Below are 18,813 nucleotides of genomic sequence, written 5' to 3' on the forward strand. Positions count from 1 at the left end.
TTCAGTTATTTTCATCTTTTTTCCAGTCTTAAAGTTATTTTTCTCATATTAAATTTCATCATGCTTTTTCTGAACCTCTTTTCATTTTGTTCTGGTTATTTATACTGTGAACAGGTGGATGGTGGTTATAGGGTGTATTCTTAGTTTAAAGATGGTATTCTAAGATTGGCAGTGGTGATGGTTGCCCAACTCAGTGAACATTGAAAAGCCAATGAGTTGATCATGAATGAGTGAATATTATGGCCTGTATGTTACACTATGAACATTTAAAGACTAGTTATAATTAAAATACATGAGGTATACTTTTAAAAGGCATAGTTTTATATTTAAATCATGTCTCAACTAAACTGTTATCTGAAGCAATTAAATGTAATTTCAAAGAGAAAAAGAATTTGAGAGTTTGGTTAACTCGATACCATCTGAATTCTTTATGTCCCTTCCCGGGCTTCTCTTGTGCAGGCTAGGGGTGGGCTCGTTTAATGGTCCTATGAAGTCATTTCCTGAGCATTCAGTTTAGCTCCATATCCTGGGCCTCTTAGTCTTCTCAGTATAGAAACAAAAAGCAATCAGTGGTATCATTAAGAATGAGATGCTGTCGACTCTGCCTGCATGCAAGCTTGCCCTTTGTTAGGACATTTTCCCCAGTGGCTTGGTTGCCACATTTGAAGCCATCTACATAAGGAGGTTCTTTGATGCTCATCATCCTTTTTGAGGTAGGCTGGGTATTGCCAGGAGTTAACCTGTCTCATTGTCAATAAATCTTTAAAAGAATAAAAACACCTTAAATGCCATATTCTGCATTTTTGAAGTTTTTTAAGTCCTTATCTATTTTGCCTTATCTTTCTATAGAATCATATCTATCTGTTGCACCTAAGATGTATATTCTTGTGGTAAAAATTGAAGACCAGATAGTTTAGTTTTACAATTAAGCTTACTTGTTTAGGGATTAAGATGCTTTTAGGCCTAGATAGATGTTTTAAGTTGATAATGATGAGATATGATAGATAGATATGATGTATATTCTGATATACATTCAGAATTTTAGATGCACCAAGATAGGAAAGGTGTTTTCTTCAAGGCTGCCAAATACAAATAGCCAGAACACTAAGAATGTAACATTTATATAGTTCCTGATTGTTTCATGGTTCTTCTTACTATACGTAGTTTATTGTATATATGTGTAATAATATAAATGTATATGTAAAAAATAAAAAATTAATAAAAAAAATAAATCAAAAATCAAATAGAACCCAGGAGAGGAAATCATGAGATGCCACAGACCAGATATGAAATGGAGAGATTTATTTGGAGGAGGGAAAAGGGAGAGGAGTTAGGGCCTGAGTGGGCCAAGAGAGGAGAGAGAGAGAGAGAGAGAGAGAGAGAGAGAGAGAGAGAGAGAGAGAGAGAGAGAAGGGGGAAAGAAGGAGGTGCCTCTTAGGGAGGTAGACAGAGAGGGAGAAGCTGAGGAAGTGAGAGTGTAAGGGGGAGGGGAGAGAGAGAGAGGGAGAGAGAGAGGGAAGAGAGAGAGAGAGAGAGAGAGAGAGAGAGAGAGAGAGAGAGAGAGAGAGAGAGAGAAGGCAGGCTGGCCCTTTTATAGTCTGGCACACACCTAGTGGCAGCAAGTGATGATATCGATGGCTTGTGAACTAACAGTCAGTGTCCAAAATGACATGGGGTAGTGTCCTTGGTGAAGACTGGGTGTGTTTTGAGGTTACAACGGCCCTGTGAAGGGTCCCTTTTAGAATGTAGTAGTCCTCTACCCTGTCTACAGGCCATTGCCATCCTATTGGACAAAAGCCACACATACTGTGTAAGGGACAATGAGGGAACAGGAAAGAAGTGTCAACAAAATCAGGCCTGTGCCTTGGAGTCACACGTCTCAGCGTCCTCATTTAACCTTCCCATCTTTCATCACGAAGGAGTTAAAACTAGATGTTCAGGCTGGCCAGGATGGGGAGCTGGGCTGAACAGGGCTCCTGATGGAGCAGGTAAAAGAGAGGAAGGAATCACCAAGATGTCTTCCCAGGAACGGCACACCTGTAATCATGAGGCGGCAGCCTTACCGATTTGTTGTATGGGAGGCGAGTCAGTGTATAAACCACTGTTCCGGGCAGCCCAGGAGGCCCTGGTAATCCTTTCACACCCTAAGGACAAGGACAGCAGAGAATGAGAGCCACTCAGCACCAGCACGTCAGCGGTACTCTCTCAAAGATGCGGCAAAACAGCGAAAGAAAGCGCTCATTTCTGCATGGCCAGTGAGTAAGCGAGAGGCATGCGCACCGAGGTGCTTGCGTCCTCTGACCCGTCAACGCATACCGTCAGACGCCAGTTACCTTTTCTCCCTCTTCTCCTATCATCCCATCACCCATCTGGCCCTGTAAGAAAACATGAAATGCCATGGTTAGCTCTCAGGAAGTCCGTATGTCTAGAAATGTCTGGAAGTTCAAGAGAAGCCAGCATTCATCGAGACCATGTGAGATGTCCCCCAAAGGAGTCGTTTCTTCCGCCTCTGGCAGAAGAGGACATGTGGCTCCATGTACCTGTGGTTGCTTATCAGATCCCATGTCCCAGGCTCCCTCAGCTCCCTACTTACATGTACCTGTTATATATTTCAAAGCCCTTACAGTAGTATCCTGGCCCCTCTTACCACCTCAGGTCTCTCTCCTCCCAGATAACTGTTTGTGCTCTCTATAAAGGCAAAATGTCCTGTCTGCCCCCCTCCCCCACCACACACACACACACACACACACACACACACACACACACACACACACACCCCGTGCCAGAGCCAACTCCTGCTTTTTTACTATTTCCACTTCTCTCCCTCCCTCTCCCCTCTTTGGACTCTGGTCATGGCTAGCCTGCTGTCTTTTTTCTCTGTTCTTGACTATTCCAAATGCTGTGGATACATTTCCCCCCTCTTATTCAAAATAAAAGCCTTTTGTCTAATAATGGAGGAGTCTTTTTTTTTGGGCAGTTTTCTTACTGCATCTCCTCACATTCAGTCATTCTGTTTGAAAAATATAAATAACTGACTGAACTCATTAAAGTTCCAGTCTTTCATCTTACTCTTGAAATTAATAGTTATATTACTATTTTTATAGAAGAACAGCAATATGTTTCTTTTAAAGGTGAGGGTTTAGGGGCACAGGAAACAGGATACTCACTGCATATAATGGATGACACAAATGTTGGGGTAGGGACTGGAATCCAGCACAGGGAGGTTTTCTGGCTAAGCCACCGTCTGGTTTTGATTCTATTGGCTGGCTACTTCCTGGTTAGCCCTTAACTTTCTGGCTACCTAATTTCCTTTCCTGGCTGCTTCACTTCCCGACGTCCTACTTTTGTCATGCTAAAAATAGTAGGGCCGAGTAACTGGAGTTCAAGGTTCTGAAGTTCAAGTCAGAAAGCCAAGAGTGGAATGCAAGCCGTGCAGTGTCACTAGTAATTTAGTGACATGGAGGCCTCTTGAGGTGAATAGTGACCACCCATCAACCATGGCTGTTGTTGAATGCTCTTTGAACATCCATCACAGCTAATGAGAACATGTAAAGCCAACTGTGAAGTATTAAGATGTGAGCTCTCTGGATAGCTCACCATCCTCACACGGTCCCGGCATTTTCTCGGGACACTGCTGGGAATCCTTTACACAGGTGCTGAAAAATGGCTCCATGGGTAAAGGTCCCCTCTGACAGGCCTGACAGGCCCGATAATCAGTTCCATGGCCACACCTACATGCTGGAAGGAGAGAACTGAGTCCTTTAAGCTGTCCTTCTGTCCTTCACACACGTGCCTTGTCCTACCTTGTCCTACTTATAAATAAATGTAGGGGAAAAACATGGAAAGGAAAGGGAAGCTCTTGACACCCCTGGACACTGGAGTGCTCACGGTCTAGATATGTAAGGAATAAGTTTCTACCCACTTTGTAGCAATTTGTTACAACAACTGAAAATAGATTGTAGCATTGCTAACCCATTATTTCAACCGGTATTTTTTTTTTTTATGAAATTCTTTCAAGGCAGCTAATTCTTGTTTTTATAGTAAAGATTCTACTATAAATGTGGTCCAATGTCTTAATATTACCAATTAACACTCTCAAGAAACATGGGGAAAACCTTATGAAATGTTCAGAATTGTGCAAAAGCAGGACTTTTCACATTACAGGCTTTTCTAAGAAAACAGCTTAAGGTTGCCATGTGCCAGTCTGCATGTACAGTGTACATAAAATAACAAATTTTATGTGGACATTTCCTAGTTTAGAATATACCATTTCTGCTTTAAAGACTCTTCCGGCAACAGCTTAGTGCAAGTTTGAATTAACAGTGAATCTTTGCTTTGGAGATGTGTTTTTAGTCATTATTTACCTGGGACTTCATTGCTATCAAAAGTTTCTGCTGAATTGCAGCTTTCCTTTTTAAGTTTATTTTTAAGTTAGCATACGGAGTAACATCGCCTTGTGGGATTTCTGTACACGTTTTTCCCTGGGTTGATCTGCCCCTCCCCCTGACCCGTGTGCCTTCTCCTATGTGTAACCTTGCTTCTGTGCCCTTGGCTGTTTGGAGAGGTGGCTAACCTTGCTTGTGACCCCGGGCATGTCTCTGGGAGGACTTTATGGATTAGGTAGTTGGGTGAGAAGACCCCGCCTGAGTGTGGGCAGTGCCATGTCCCTGCTGCTGTGACCTCCCACTTGATGTACTGTACCCACAAATAAACCCTTCGTTCCTCACATTGCTTTTGTCACAATGATAGGAAAAGCAACTGCTACCTTCTCTGTCCCATCAGTGTAGAAACTTGCAGGGGAATTAAAAACTTTCAGCCTTAGCTACCACTCATGTGATCTGAACCTATAAGAGGAAGGGGAGGGGAGGGACAGAGAGATTGCTAGTGGGCATCTAACAATGAAGTAGTAGATGGGAAAACACTTTTGGGCACGTCCTGTACGTCAGGTCATTAAGCACTGCGCTTAGTAATATTTCCTTGGTGAAATAATTTCTCTCCTTAAGCTACAACTTGATTTTTTTGAATAGAAACACGTAAAGTACCAGATTAAAGACCACCACGAAGTCGCTTTTCATTTATTTAGTCACACATGATCACGTGGATTTTGCAAAGCAGCCCACTACAGGAACTGATGGGCTAAAGTAGGGTTACCAGAAATGGAATCCTCTACATTAGAAACCCTTGCTTTTTCCCAGAGCCCTGGGTCAGGGATTAAGTCACGGCTGGTCCTGTGGCCTCTCCTGCTGGGACTCCTGTGACCCCAAGGAGGTACCCACAGTGGTCCGCTAGGCTTTTGGACTGGCTAGGGTGCACTCAGTACTACAAAGTAGGAACTTAGACTTACTTTTGGTCCTCTGGGTCCCATAGCTCCTGGAAAGCCCTAGAAAAGTCATAAATAAAAGTTACAGCAGGAATCTCCTTCAGGCAGAGAAGTCTCTAAACACTTTGCTATCACCAATATATACATTTAGAGTGCGTAGCAGCAGTGACTTCATACTCACATAAAGTCCCGGAGGACCTGGTGGACCAGCAGGCCCTGGGAAACCTGGGGGGCCTGGAAAACCCTTGAAGAGAAGAGCAAATTTAATGTAGTCATTAATTAATGACAAAGCCCATTAGTTAGACGTAGTGATGTTTTAAGGAAATCACATGAGTGTACCGCCTCCCCTCTGAGTGACTGCAGCCACCTACAGGGAATTTCAAACATATTGCTGTGGGCAACAGACACCTGGCACATCCCATGCTACTGCATACAGGTGTGTGGTCAGTGATACTTCTTGATTTGGGCAGTGTTCAGGGTTTTTTTTCCTCCTTCCCTGTCTTTCCCTACCTCCCTGTATTTGGACAGTTGTGTTTTTCCTCCTCCTTTAAGGCTGTTTCCACCTGCAGCTCTCCTGCCTAGTTTCCCTTCTATCTGTGTGAATAACTGTTTCCCTCTCTTATATCTGTGGCTGGCCCTCTCTGAATGCCGACATTGGAGCTCTGAGCTCCTTCTCAGTGTACCCAGGATTGGAGTCTTCCTTCCGGGTTCATTTTCTTTCCCTCTTTTCTTCATTTTCATTCTCTTTGGCATTCACTACGTTGTAACCCAGGGTACAGTCATTGACTGTTGGTTTTTTCTGTCTACCCATTAGAATATAGATTCCAAGGGGGTAAGAAGTTTTAGAACTGGTTTTTGGCTCATCTGGGCCCTAGAGCCGAGAGTTAATCCTGCTGCATAACTTATACATAACTGCATAACTGGCATCTAAGAAACCTTCCCTATAGAAATGCATTGCACTGTCTTCTTCAGCACCTGTGTAGTAAATAGTGCACGGAGGATCCTGACGGAGATATCCACTGCTCTCCTTTCTGCATGATTGGTTCCTAAGCAAAGGATCCAGAATGATCCTATGCCTCTCTCAGAAGCATATGCCAGCCCCTAGCCACATTCCTGTGACCGGTCAGCTCCAAGTCCAACGTCACAGCTTACCACAGTTGGCCTGGCTCACTGTTATGAGCACACCCAGGGTTTCAACTCAAACTCCAATTCACTGAAGCAAATATCCAGTCTCATCTCAGAAATTTCCACACCTAATTCTGAACTAAGTTAAGTTACTTTTGGTTCATCAGCCTGAAATTTAGCAATTACAGTATGTATTTACCTAAGGGGCCTTGTGGATCACAAAGTATACACAAGCCCCGAATAGCCTGTCTCGTTGGGTCTGTTGTGGAATACCTCCAGGCTAGCTCCAGATGAACCACTGAAGCAAACGATTCATTGTTCAAGAGAAGGGAGCTACACATCAATAAAACCTTTAAAAAATGCTCTGTAAATATTGAAACCAGGGTGTTCTTTACACTACAGTTTTAGGTGATAGTCAGTGCATGATATGAACTCATCCTTGATTTCAGCCAGTACAGAGAAATGGAAGCCTTCCCTGAATACTCTTACATTTAGGGACCGAGTGACAGAGACTTAAGACACTAAAAGACATACATAGTGTCCTTTTTGCATATCAGCATATTGCTTCTCCTAATGAGGTCAATGCTATGAGGTGCATATACATACAGTGCATATGAGATGGGCATTGTAGATTAGGAGAGAAAAGAAGAAAGAGGGAGGTAGGAAGGAAGGAAGGAGGGAGGGAGGGAAGGAAGGAGGGAGGGAGGGAAGGAGGGAGGGAGGGAAGGAAGGAGGGAGGGAGGGAAGGAAGGAGGGAGGGAGGGCTAAATAGAGATAGGTAGAGAAACAATATGACTATGAATGACAGCACCTTCTAGAAGTGTCATACCTGGAACCCTGGGTGCCCTGGAGGCCCAGGGTCACCTTTCCCACTGAAGTCCCTGTCTTCTCCTTGAGCAGGCTCACCCTTGAAGACAGAGGCAGTCATCAACTCCAGTCAACTTTGTATTTAAAAAAAAAACCCATAAATACTTACTGAAGGCTTTACCCATTCCAGACGAGAGTGTTTGGGAGGCACATACTTAGAGAAGTGTTAAAAATTTGCAGTTATTCTATTTTGAAGAACTCAAAAAGCTTAATAAAATGTGTTGCCCTATATCAATTGTACATAATGAGTTTCATTTCGACATTTATGCACTTGTCTCTATAATGCAATTTGGTCATATCCCCTCCTCACTAACCCATCCCTCTCACACTCCTGATGATTATAGACACCCCCCCCTACACACACTTTCACATCTCTCTTCTCCGTGTGTGTGTGTGTGTGTGTGTGTGTGTGTGTGTGTGTGTGTAGCCAGTGAGTTGACCTAATAATGACTGAGACACTAGTTATGGGAGCATGGACAAATGACCAGTGCTTGTGCCATCAAGGAAAATGTTTCTACTTCCTCAGCAACCTCAGCTGCTCACAGATCCTCAGGCAGGGGCGGGGCTTCACAAGCCCCTCTTCCCACTTTTGTACTTTTTTTTTGAAACTGACAACTTACTGTGGTAGGAGGGGAAGATTAGGGATAATAAATCATTTCCTACATTTCCTTAGATACTTATATTGTTAGCAAGTTCTGACCTAGAACATGGAGTTTGGAACAGGAGGTCAGTTCCCTTCTCCTAGATCCTCCTTCCCTAAAAGATGATGTAATTGACCCAAAGACTGTCCGTCTATGACAAAAGTGAGAGGAAATTGCTCACTAGGAGAAAGGTACCATGTTGTAATTCCTATGGTATCTGAATTATTAGTAGCAAGACCTGGTTGATGAGGCCTGTGTGTAATAGTTTATATTTCATTAGTTAATCGAAGTCCTGTTATGCACATGCTTAGAGACCTTCAATAACAGTAGTGGACAAATGACTCACCTTCTGTCCTTTCAGACCATCAGGACCCTAGGAAAGAAGCAGTGTATTAACCATTAGAGTCCGAGGAAGCTCGTGCACTTGGCCTTGTCCCCACTCTCGTATTTTGCTTCCTAACCATACTTTGTCACTGGCTTTCAACACGCTCAGCTCTCTGATTTTCAACAGGCGAACAGTTTCTTCTTCATCTTCTGCCTCTATCTGTCACAGCCAGTCTCTCTTTCATCTTGCCTGCAAATCTACTGAAGTCCATCTTCCCCAAGGTGCCCAGACTACACTCTTCCTGGGCTTCTCTCCGCCATTCGGGCCTTTTCTCGTTTCTCGGCTCATCCCCCTTGACTTAGAAGTTATATGCTAGAGGGAAGTCTGATCTCTGAAGCTCTGTTCTCTTTGCTCTCACTCGGAGATGCTGGTAACTTGTCCTCACACTCTCCCCCAGGCAATCTGCTTATTATCCTTCTTTATGTGGATACATCAAAAGCAAAGCAAAGTCTTAATGCCTAAACTTGATCTTAATATTCTTAATGCCTAAACCTGACTTTATGATTCATTCTTCCTCCCTTCCTCTTCCATTTCTTTCTCCCCCTGCCCATCTCTCTTTCCTCAGTGTCAGATAATATCCCAGCCTTCCCAATGTCACGAGAGCCTTGTGTGCACAGCATGTGGAATGGACACCTTTTATTTATAATTCATGTCTGTGATGTGGAGTTGGGGATGCGAACTTACCGGCAGTCCTGTGTAGCCTGGCGTCCCTGGAATGCCTGGGAATCCTTGCTCACCCTAGAAGACATGGTAGGTTTGTCCAAATTGTTAGTTGTACCAGAACAGCCCAGAGCTATCCCCGTGTCTCACCTCCAACCCTGTGGGGACAAATCTAGGCAAACCAATTCAAATTCCTGGTGGCTACTGGTTGAAAGGCTGAGGGCCAGAAACCATTATCTTAATTGAGAATAAGATCAGGGTCTACTGCTTCTCAAATTGTGCATAAATGGCAGCCTAATTGTGCCAGGAACTTTTTAATTGCTGCTTCTTGGAACTTTAGTAACTAGTTCACTCCCGATCACTATGCTCGGGGAGACAGTGGCTCAGTTAGGACAAAAAGGAGGAGAGTGAGCCCTGCAAAGTTCAAACTTCCATTCCAGACACTAACTTTGCCCCCAAGGCTTTAGTCTCTGATTGATATCTACAACCTCTGATGTGAGTAAGAAGCTGAGCCTTTGTGGGAGCTGATTGGAAAACTCCTTTAAGACCATGCGTAAGAAGAGAGGAAGAAATTGCCACTCAAAATCATGTTTCCTAAAGTTGACTTCCATCTCACTGTACTTAACCTTGACTTTTTTATTCATCAACACTCTCATTAATCATCTGTGCAAACATGACGTACCTTAGAACCATTGCATCCTGGTAAACCAGCTAGCCCGTGAGGCCCAGGGTAGCCTGGCATGCCCTAGGACAAGAGCAAGACTTCACTGATAAAGACAGAGAAAGCATCGCAAGACCCGAACCCTGCAAAAGAGTCAGGACTCAAGGGAAATGATGGGCAAGTTTAAACAGCTGTTAGCTAGAAGTCGCTGCTTAAAGGCTTACGTACCAAAGTTCAATTGTAGACTTTAGGTATAATTTAAATATCATAGCAGACAAAATCGGTTAGCTAAGATAAAGACTGGTGGATAAATGTGGATGTTTTAGATAAAACAAATGTATAGAAAGCAGAAAATGGAATTACATGGCATGCTTCCAAGCAAGAGACTAAGGGTGGGACTAGGAAGAGCCATAGGCGGAGAGGAACTACGTCATTGTTCTATTGTTCTATGCTACAAACAGGGCACTCTACTCAGTTCTGCTTAGAGGTCACACAAATCCACACTCTGCCATGATTAGCCCTAGGGTACAGTTTCTTCTTATAAAGAGCATGTCAGAACTGTTTCCTTGCGTGACTGTCCTAATGTCTCTAATAGGATAAACATGTCAGCGAGAGTACACACATACACACCACACATACGTACAGACATATACAATGTACACACACACACAAACACACACTTCTCGTTACTTACTGGAAGTCCAGGAGGACCTGAAAATCCTGGTAATCCAGTTATTCCCTAATTGTAAGTAAAAGAAGAAAGGGTAGAGAGAAAAACAGTTAAAAATGGTCATCTTATAAACATAAAACTTTTGCTATTTCAGTAATCATTTTTTGCAACTATGTGTATTGAGTATATAAAAAATGATTACAAAAAAAAAGTCTTCAAAAAATCTTTGTACATCTTGCCTTTATACAACTATTTAAATTTTGGTTTTGTTTTGTGAGAGTCAGCCTTGCAATGTATGTAGCCTAGGCTGGTGTCACATGCATCATGTGCATACCCTAGGCTGGCTTGCAGCTTATGGCTTTTCTGTCTCTACCTTCCATTCATAGAACTGCAGAGTGTGTGTGTGCGTGTGCGTGTGCATGTGTGTTTGTGTGTGTGCATGTGTATGTATTTATCTGTCTTTGTGTGTGTGTGTGCATGCGCATGTGTGTGGTATTTGTGATATATATGCCACTTGCATATACTTGCAGAGGTCAGTGGAGAACTTCTAGTGAGTTTGTTCTATTTCTTCCCCTTGTTGGGGCAGGGCCTCTCTTAATACTTCTGCCGTGTTGCACACTCCAGGCTAGCCAGCCCTCTATCCTAGCTCCACCTCCTATCTGGATATATGAGTGCTGGGATTGTGCACTCCTGAGTCCAGCATCTTAAAAAATAAAGTAGGACCCTGGTATTGAACTCAGGTAATAAGAGGTGCACCTCAAGCACTTTCCTCTGTCGAAAGTTTTACTTATAAAGCTTTTAAAGGGGGCGTTGTTTTGGTTGTGGAGGATTCTTTTTTGTTTGTTCCTTCATACAAGGTCTCACTGTGTAGCCCAGGCTAGTCTGGGACTATCACTAGGCGACCCAACCTTGAGGTTATAGCAATCCTCCTGCCTCAGCCTCTTGAGTGCTGAGGTTGTAGGTGTGAGTTACCATACCTGACTGAAATTAAGTTTTAAGGTATATTCTGCATGTAGGAAAATGTTTATGTCTTCTGTGAAAATCATGGCAAATTTTTATACATATTCTTCCTTCCTTTCTTCCTTCCTTCCTCCCTTCCTTCCTTCTTGAGTCATGCTGTCCCTAACTCCCAATGCTCCTGCCTTGTCACTAGGGATGCTAGGCATGACCCCTCGGGACTGGCGTAATTACAGTCACTTCATACAGTTCCACCTCGGTCAGGCACCTTCACCTCTCTACAAAGGTCCCTTGCGCCCTTCCCCCATCACTTTATGTCTGTCCTTATGGTAGTTACCATGGTTTTGGCCTCAGCCTGCACGTTAGTTTTCCTGTTCTCAGGCTCCATCTCTGGAGCCAGACACGATGTACTTACTCCGCACTGACGTTTGAATAGTGTTTACCGCTAGAAGCAAGTGCATCCAGCCAGCAATCAGAATGGATGGGTTGGACTACTAACCCTGATGCCTTTGGGACCAGTGAGTCCTGGAAGTCCTGGAGAGCCCTAGATACAAGTGGAAAAAGGGAAAGTCAGTATAGTAAAAAACCATTTTCCCCCATCTTGTCTCCTGGCTGAGCAGTTTTGCTCTCATGATTATTTCATTATCGATAAAGTTTGATCACTTGCTGCCTCCAATCAAGTACCAATTGGAATGGGACAAACAAAATTGCATTTAAACCCTTGCTACTCAAAGTGGGGTCAGGGACAAATGACCAGTGACTTGGCGTCAACCCGGGAGCTTGGTATAAATACAGAAGTCCCACCTCTAATTCTCCTCCCAGTCCCTATTTCAACGGGATTCTGTTGGGGTTCTCCTGCACTGGAAAGCACTGTGAGCCCGTGAAAGAGCCACAGTGGCCAAGCAGCTGCTGAGGTCTGATAAGGAAGAACACACAGGAGAGCAGCAGCTGGCGATTCTGTGCAGAAGAAACACTGTGTAACGAAATGTACCTGACATGTATGAGTAAATAAATAACAGAGTGAGGACTGCGTGTGCCAGAGACGATGTGACTTCCAGCACACAGTGAGTCTTGGTTTGAGCCCCCCGCCCCTTTCATAGAGAATAACCTTAAATGGAGAATATTTTAACTAAGCCACTTGCTGTGAGAGCACCATTGTTCAAAAGCTATTTCCTTCATTCCAGAGAGGTTTAGTTTTTTTCTTTTTGATTTGGAATGGTTGTTACAGAGTCTTGTGAGATTAGACTATTAGGCCAAAGTCGGCCGTTCCCTTCTGAGGTGGAATTCCTGGATGCAAGGCCATGGTCAAGGCTGTCTCTTGCCCTTGTGGGAGATGTTTTGTGTTATGCAGAGGGCAGAAAAGAAGATAGATTTGCAGGTGTTGCTTCTCTGTTGTAAATCTTCTCGTGCAGAAAATAATTCTGAGAATGGAAGCTTTTAAATCTGAAAACTATTTTGGCAAGATTTTAATGTTCTCTGTTTCTTCGCCTTTGATCGAGTCCTCCTTTGGAGCTATATGTGTCTCTAAGCTGTGCCTGAAAATGAGATTTCATGACAGGACAGGCATTTTCTTGGTTAGTTTTATGGGATATTTGTACATCATGCAATCCGTATGAAGTGTGGTGATGACACTATAATTGCAACCGGTATTCCTAAAGAAGTGCTGAAGGCAAGCAAGCAGAGCAGAGTACAGAGAATAAAGTAGAAAAGGAGCTCTTGCTGCGCCATGCTGGCATACGCCTTTAGCCCCAGCACTTGGGAGGCAGAGACAAGTGCATCTCTGTTTGAGGCCAGTATGATGTACAGAGCAAGTTCCAGGACAGTGAAGACTATACAGGGAAACCCTGGCTCGAAAAAACTAATAAACAAATGAAGCTTCAGCTAATCTCTCTGCAGGCTTCCCGTGTCAGAAATCCTTTTACCAGTGAAATGAAGGGCAATCCAAGCCCAAGCCCTAAATGTGTTAAACAGAAAATCAGTCTCAGCCCACAATATGAGTTTTTAAAATGTGTGTGTGCGCGTGCATGTGTGTGTTTTATATATGTATGTGTGTGTGTGTGCACGTGTGTGCATGTTTTATATGTGTGTGTGTGTAAGCCAGATTTGGCATTGGATATCTTCCTCTATCACTGTCTCTCCATCTTCTGTTTTCAAGCACACTGACTTGAGAACTTACTGGAGTCGCCTGTCTCCGCCCTCTGCTTCCAGCCCTGGGCTTACAGAAGCACAGTGCCACGCTCCAAGTTTACAGAGGTGCCGGGGATCTGAATTCAGGTCCTCGTACTTGTATAGCAAGCATCTCCCCATCCCAGCTAATTCTAAATTAGCATCAGAAGAAGAAGAAGAAAAAAAAAACAGAGAAGGAGAAGGCTGATGTGGATGATGCAGACGGAAATGGCAGAATGCCTGGGAATCAGACTTGTTTTTATACACTGTAAATATGAGTCTGGTTGCTTTAGGGTAGTAAACAGATACGTGGCTCTGCCCGCAGTGCCTGCCTTATAGCTCCTAAGCTCCTTCATTCTCCCTGACAGGTTGTGGTACAACGATTGTCTCTAGTCCTAATATTTGACCCCTCATACAGAGTTTCCAAATCCCTTTGAGTTCCCTGACACATTAATAAACGTCTTTCCATGAGGGGATTTTTGATGGGTTCCTGGCTAAGGGCAGGCTGGTCATCAGAAAAGCCAAACTCCAATTAGAAATGTGGGAACTCGACCTGCAGCCCCATTGTGTAGGAAGCAGGGAAGCTAGAGACTGAATTAGGGGTGCATCCTGTCCCCTAGAGGAAAACCTCCACAAGAATCCTCCGAGATGATTACTGGGAACTCTGTGCCAGGAGATGGAGACACTGGAAGTGCCTGCACCGGGACCTTCTGGGCACCCAATGCTTATGTCTGTGTGTCTGTTCACGCTTGTCCTTATAACAAAGTGGTAAACAGAAAAGCTTCCTTGAGTTCTGTGCACTGGCACCACAGGACCAACGTGAGGAGTAAATGACATACAGGGAGGAACAATTGTGTCAGTGCTTGATGTGGAGTAAATCCATCACTGAGGTATTCTATGTACTATTCTCGTATATGTCAATACAGGGTGGGATGTTAAAAGACTCCACAGAGTTCAATTACAATGATCTGTTATAGCTTATTAGTTCACAGCTTGCTGGAGGCAAGGGAAGGGAAGTGAGTTGGTTTGTCTGACAGCCCGCATGTCCCTCTAGCTAATATCCCTTGTAGGAAGGAATGATAGGCAGATCTGGCGGTTCCCAGTCATTTAGTAAACCCTCTCTTGGGTTTAATAAATAAAAAAGCCAGCATCAAAAACATGGTTCAGAGTTTCCTTAGAGAGGAAGTGTTGCTGGACTAAGGTCATGGTGGGAATCCCAGAGGTCAGGGCACAGGTGGATGGACAGGTGTTCAGTGACAGGGGAAAGACCTCATCCTCCCATGTAAGAGAAGTCTCGCTGGGTTAATGGGAAGCCACACAGGGACTGGGGTGGGGCGGTGGGGGTAAACAGGGGGAGGAAATCCCCCTAAGGAACAGTGATAGGGGAGGGGAATAAGGGGAAAAATGGGAGGGGGGAAGAATGGGAGGATTCAAGGGATGGGATAACCATTGAGATGTAACAAGAATAAATTAATAAAAAATTTCAAAAAATGCAGTTCTGAAAGCTCAGCTAAGAGAGGAAACCAAGGATTTGTCCTTACCCACCAGGTGACCAAGATGGGGCTTATGTGGTGGGCATGAAAATGGGTTAGGTGGTCAGAGGATTCCCCACGCACGGACGCTAACATACCTTGGGTCCCTGTGGTCCAGGAAAGCCTTCAGGACCTGGAAATCCTTTCTGGCCAGGAAGGCCAGGGAATCCAGGAAAGCCTTTTTCCCCCTGTTAAGACCAAAATGAATCAAGAAGCTGGTGGCGGTTATCCAGTGTCCCACACTGCCACTCCCAGCCTTCTTTTCTTTGTGACATTCTTCCCTTGGATCTAAGAGTCAAGCATTAGCACTCAACACCAAGAAAGCCATCATCTAGTGACATATATCCACAGCCTTGTCCTTTAGAGGCTTTTCCCAGATGGTGGACCTACTCAGGACAGAGGTTAGAGGGAAAGAGACCAAGAAATGAAAGGACAGTATAGGGAAGTGCCTTGTAGAAATGAGTAAAATGGTTTCACCAACAACAACCTTCCCATGAATGTGAATACTGGATATGGTCTTCAACAGTCAAGGCCAGCAGTTAATTTGGTCAACATTGATATAATTGGAAAATGCAGTAAGTAGATAGATAGATGATAGATAGATAAGTAGATAGGTAGGTAGGTAGATAGGTAGGTAGGTAGGTAGATAGGTAAGTAGGTAGGTAGATAGGTAGGTAGGTCGGTAGGTAGGTAGATAGGTAGGTAGGTAGGTGAGTAGATAGGTAGGTAGGTAGGTGGGTAGGTAGGTAGATAGGTAAGTAGGTAGGTAGGTAGGTAGATAGGTAGGTAGGTAGGTAGATAGGTAGGTAGGTAGGTAGATAGGTAGGTAGGTAGGTAGATAGGTAGGTAGGTAGGTAGATAGGTAGGTAGGTAGGTAGATAGGTAGGTAGGTAGGTAGATAGGTAGGTAGGTAGGTGGGTAGATAGGTAGGCAGGCAGGCAGGCAGGTAGGTAGGTAGGTAGATAGGTGGGTAGGTAGGTAGATAGGTAGGTAGGTAGGTAGATAGGTAGGTAGGTAGGTAGGTAGGTAGATAGGTAGGCAGGTAGGTAGGTAGATAGGTAGGTAGATAGGTAGGTAGGTAGGTAGATAGGTAGGTAGGTAGGTAGGTAGGTAGGTAGATAGGTAGGTAGGTAGGTAGATAGGTAGGTAGGTAGGTAGGTAGATAGGTAGGTAGGTAGGTAGATAGGTAAGTAGGTAGGTAGGTAGGTAGATAGGTAGGTAGGTAGGTAGATAGGTAGGTAGGTAGGTAGGTAGATAGGTAGGTAGGTAGGTAGGTAGGTAGGTGAGTAGATAGGTAGGTAGGTAGGTGGGTAGGTAGGTAGATAGGTCGGTAGGTAGGTAGGTAGGTAGGTAGATAGGTAAGTAGGTAGGTAGGTAGGTAGATAGGTAGGTAGGTAGGTAGATAGGTAGGTAGGTAGGTAGATAGGTAGGTAGGTAGGTAGATAGGTAAGTAGGTAGGTAGGTAGGTAGGTAGGTAGGTAGGTAGAGATAGATAGGTAGGTAGGTAGGTAGATAGGTAGGTAGGTAGGTAGGTAGGGTAGATAGGTAGGTAGGTAGGTAGTAGGTAGTTAGGTAGGTGTAGGTAGGTAGGTAGGTAGGTAGGTAGGTAGGTAAGTAGGTAGGTAGGTAAGTAGATAGGTAGGAGGTAGGTAGGTAGATAGGAGTAGGTAGGTAAGTAGGTAGGTAGGTAGTAGGATAGGTAGGTAGGTAGGTAGGTAGTAGGTAGATAGTAGGTAGGTAGGTAGTGGTAGGTAGATAGGTAGGTAGGTAGGAGGTAGGTAGGTAGGTAGTAGGTAGGTAGGTAGGTAGATAGGTAGGTAGGTAGGTAGATGGTAGGTAGGTAGTAGGTAGATAGGTAGGTAGGTAGGTAGATAGGTAGGTAGGTAGGTAGATAGGTAGGTAGGTAGGTAGATAGGTAGGTAGGTAGGTAGGTAGATAGGTAGGTAGGTAGGTAGGTAGGTAGGTAGGTAGGTAGGTAGGTAGGTAGGTAGATAGGTAAGGTAGGACCCCTAGGTAGGTAGGTAGGTAGATAGGTAGGTAGGTAGGTAGATAGGTAGGTAGGTAGGTAGATAGGTAGATAGGTAGGTAGGTAGATAGGTAGGTAGGTAGGTAGATAGGTAGGTAGGTAGGTAGGTAGGTAGGTAGGTAGATAGGTAGGTAGGTAGGTAGATAGGTAGGTAGGTAGATAGGTAGGTAGGTAGGTAGATAGGTAGGTAGGTAGGTGGGTAGATAGGTAGGTAGGTAGGTAGGTAGATAGGTAGGTAGGTAGGTAGGTAGATAGGTAGGTAGGTAGGTAGATAGGTAGGTAGGTAGGTAGGTAGGTAGGTAGATAGGTAGGTAGGTGGGTAGATAGGTAGGTAGGTAGATAGGTAGGTAGGTAGATAGGTAGGTAGGTAGGTAGGTAGATAGGTAAGTAGGTAGGTGGGTAGATAGGTAGGTAGGTAGATAGGTAGGTAGGTAGATAGGTAAGTAGGTAGGTAGATAGGTAGGTAGGTAGGTAGGTAGATAGGTAGATAGGTAGATAGGTAGGTAGATAGGTAGATAGGTAGGTAGGTAGGTAGATAGGTAGGTAGGTAGGTAGGTAGATAGGTAGGTAGGTAGGTAGATAGGTAAGTAGGTAGATAGGTAGATAGGTAGGTAGGTAGATAGGTAGGTAGGTACGTAGGTAGGTAGATAGGTAGGTAGGTAGATAGGTAGGTAGGTAGATAGGTAGGTAGGTAGGTAGATAGGTAGGTAGATAGGTAAGTAGGTAGGTAGATAGGTAGGTAGGTAGGTAGGTAGATAGGTAGATAGGTAGATAGGTAGGTAGATAGGTAGATAGGTAGGTAGGTAGATAGGTAGATAGGTAGATAGGTAGGTAGATAGGTAGGTAGGTAGGTAGGTAGGTAGGTAGGTAGATAGGTAGGTAGGTAGGTAGATAGGTAAGTAGGTAGATAGGTAGGTAGGTAGATAGGTAGGTAGGTACGTAGGTAGGTAGATAGGTAGGTAGGTAGATAGGTAGGTAGGTAGATAGGTAGGTGGGTAGGTAGGTAGATAGGTAGGTAGGTAGGTAGGTAGATAGGTAGATAGGTAGGTAGGTAGGTAGGTAGATAGGTAGGTAGGTAGGTAGATAGGTAGGTAGATAGGTAGATAGGTAGGTAGATAGGTAGATAGGTAGGTAGATAGGTAGGTAGGTAGGTAGGTAGGTAGGTAGATAGGTAGATAGGTAGATAGGTAGGTAGATAGGTAGGTAGGTAGGTAGGTAGGTAGGTAGGTAGATAGGTAGGTAGGTAGGTAGGTAGATAGGTAAGTAGGTAGATAGGTAGGTAGGTAGATAGGTAGGTAGGTACGTAGGTAGGTAGATAGGTAGGTAGGTAGATAGGTAGGTAGGTAGATAGGTAGGTGGGTAGGTAGGTAGATAGGTAGGTAGGTAGGTAGGTAGGTAGGTAGGTAGATAGGTAGATAGGTAGGTAGGTAGGTAGGTAGATAGGTAGGTAGGTAGGTAGATAGGTAGGTAGATAGGTAGATAGGTAGGTAGATAGGTAGGTAGGTAGGTACATAGGTAGGTAGATAGGTAGATAGGTAGGTAGGTAGGTAGGTAGGTAGGTAAGTAGGTAGATAGGTAGGTAGGTAGGTAGATAGGTAGGTAGGTAGGTAGGTAGGTAGGTAGGTAGGTAGGTAGATAGGTAGGTAGGTAGGTAGATAGGTAAGTAGGTAGATAGGTAGGTAGGTAGGCAGATAGGTAGGTAGGTAGGTAGGTAGGCAGATAGGTAGGTAGGCAGATAGGTAGGTAGGTAGGTACATAGGTAGGTAGATAGGTAGGTAAGTAGGTAGATCGGTAGGTAGGTAG

The 18,813-nt window shown here is 44.2% G+C and overlaps 1 protein-coding gene across 2 annotated transcripts in view; it reads right to left on the reverse strand.

The window, feature by feature from the left end:
• COL4A3 (collagen type IV alpha 3 chain) overlaps nt 1-18,813 on the reverse strand; it is a 129,362-nt gene that overhangs the window by 54,304 nt on the left and 56,245 nt on the right. For both annotated transcript variants that reach the window (XM_084779821.1, XM_084779822.1), the window contains exons 3-13: nt 15,083-15,172; nt 11,786-11,830; nt 10,354-10,398; nt 9,681-9,743; nt 9,023-9,076; nt 8,300-8,326; nt 7,275-7,352; nt 5,502-5,564; nt 5,345-5,380; nt 2,334-2,375; nt 2,064-2,144 (exon numbers count right to left, since the gene is read on the reverse strand). In XM_084779821.1, the coding sequence (XP_084635947.1) occupies nt 2,064-2,144; nt 2,334-2,375; nt 5,345-5,380; nt 5,502-5,564; nt 7,275-7,352; nt 8,300-8,326; nt 9,023-9,076; nt 9,681-9,743; nt 10,354-10,398; nt 11,786-11,830; nt 15,083-15,172 (624 nt within the window). The remainder of the gene's footprint in view (nt 1-2,063; nt 2,145-2,333; nt 2,376-5,344; nt 5,381-5,501; nt 5,565-7,274; nt 7,353-8,299; nt 8,327-9,022; nt 9,077-9,680; nt 9,744-10,353; nt 10,399-11,785; nt 11,831-15,082; nt 15,173-18,813) is intronic.

Source organism: Acomys minous (assembly GCF_964271855.1).
Source record: "Acomys minous genome assembly, chromosome: 4".
Lineage (NCBI taxonomy): Eukaryota > Metazoa > Chordata > Mammalia > Rodentia > Muridae > Acomys > Acomys minous.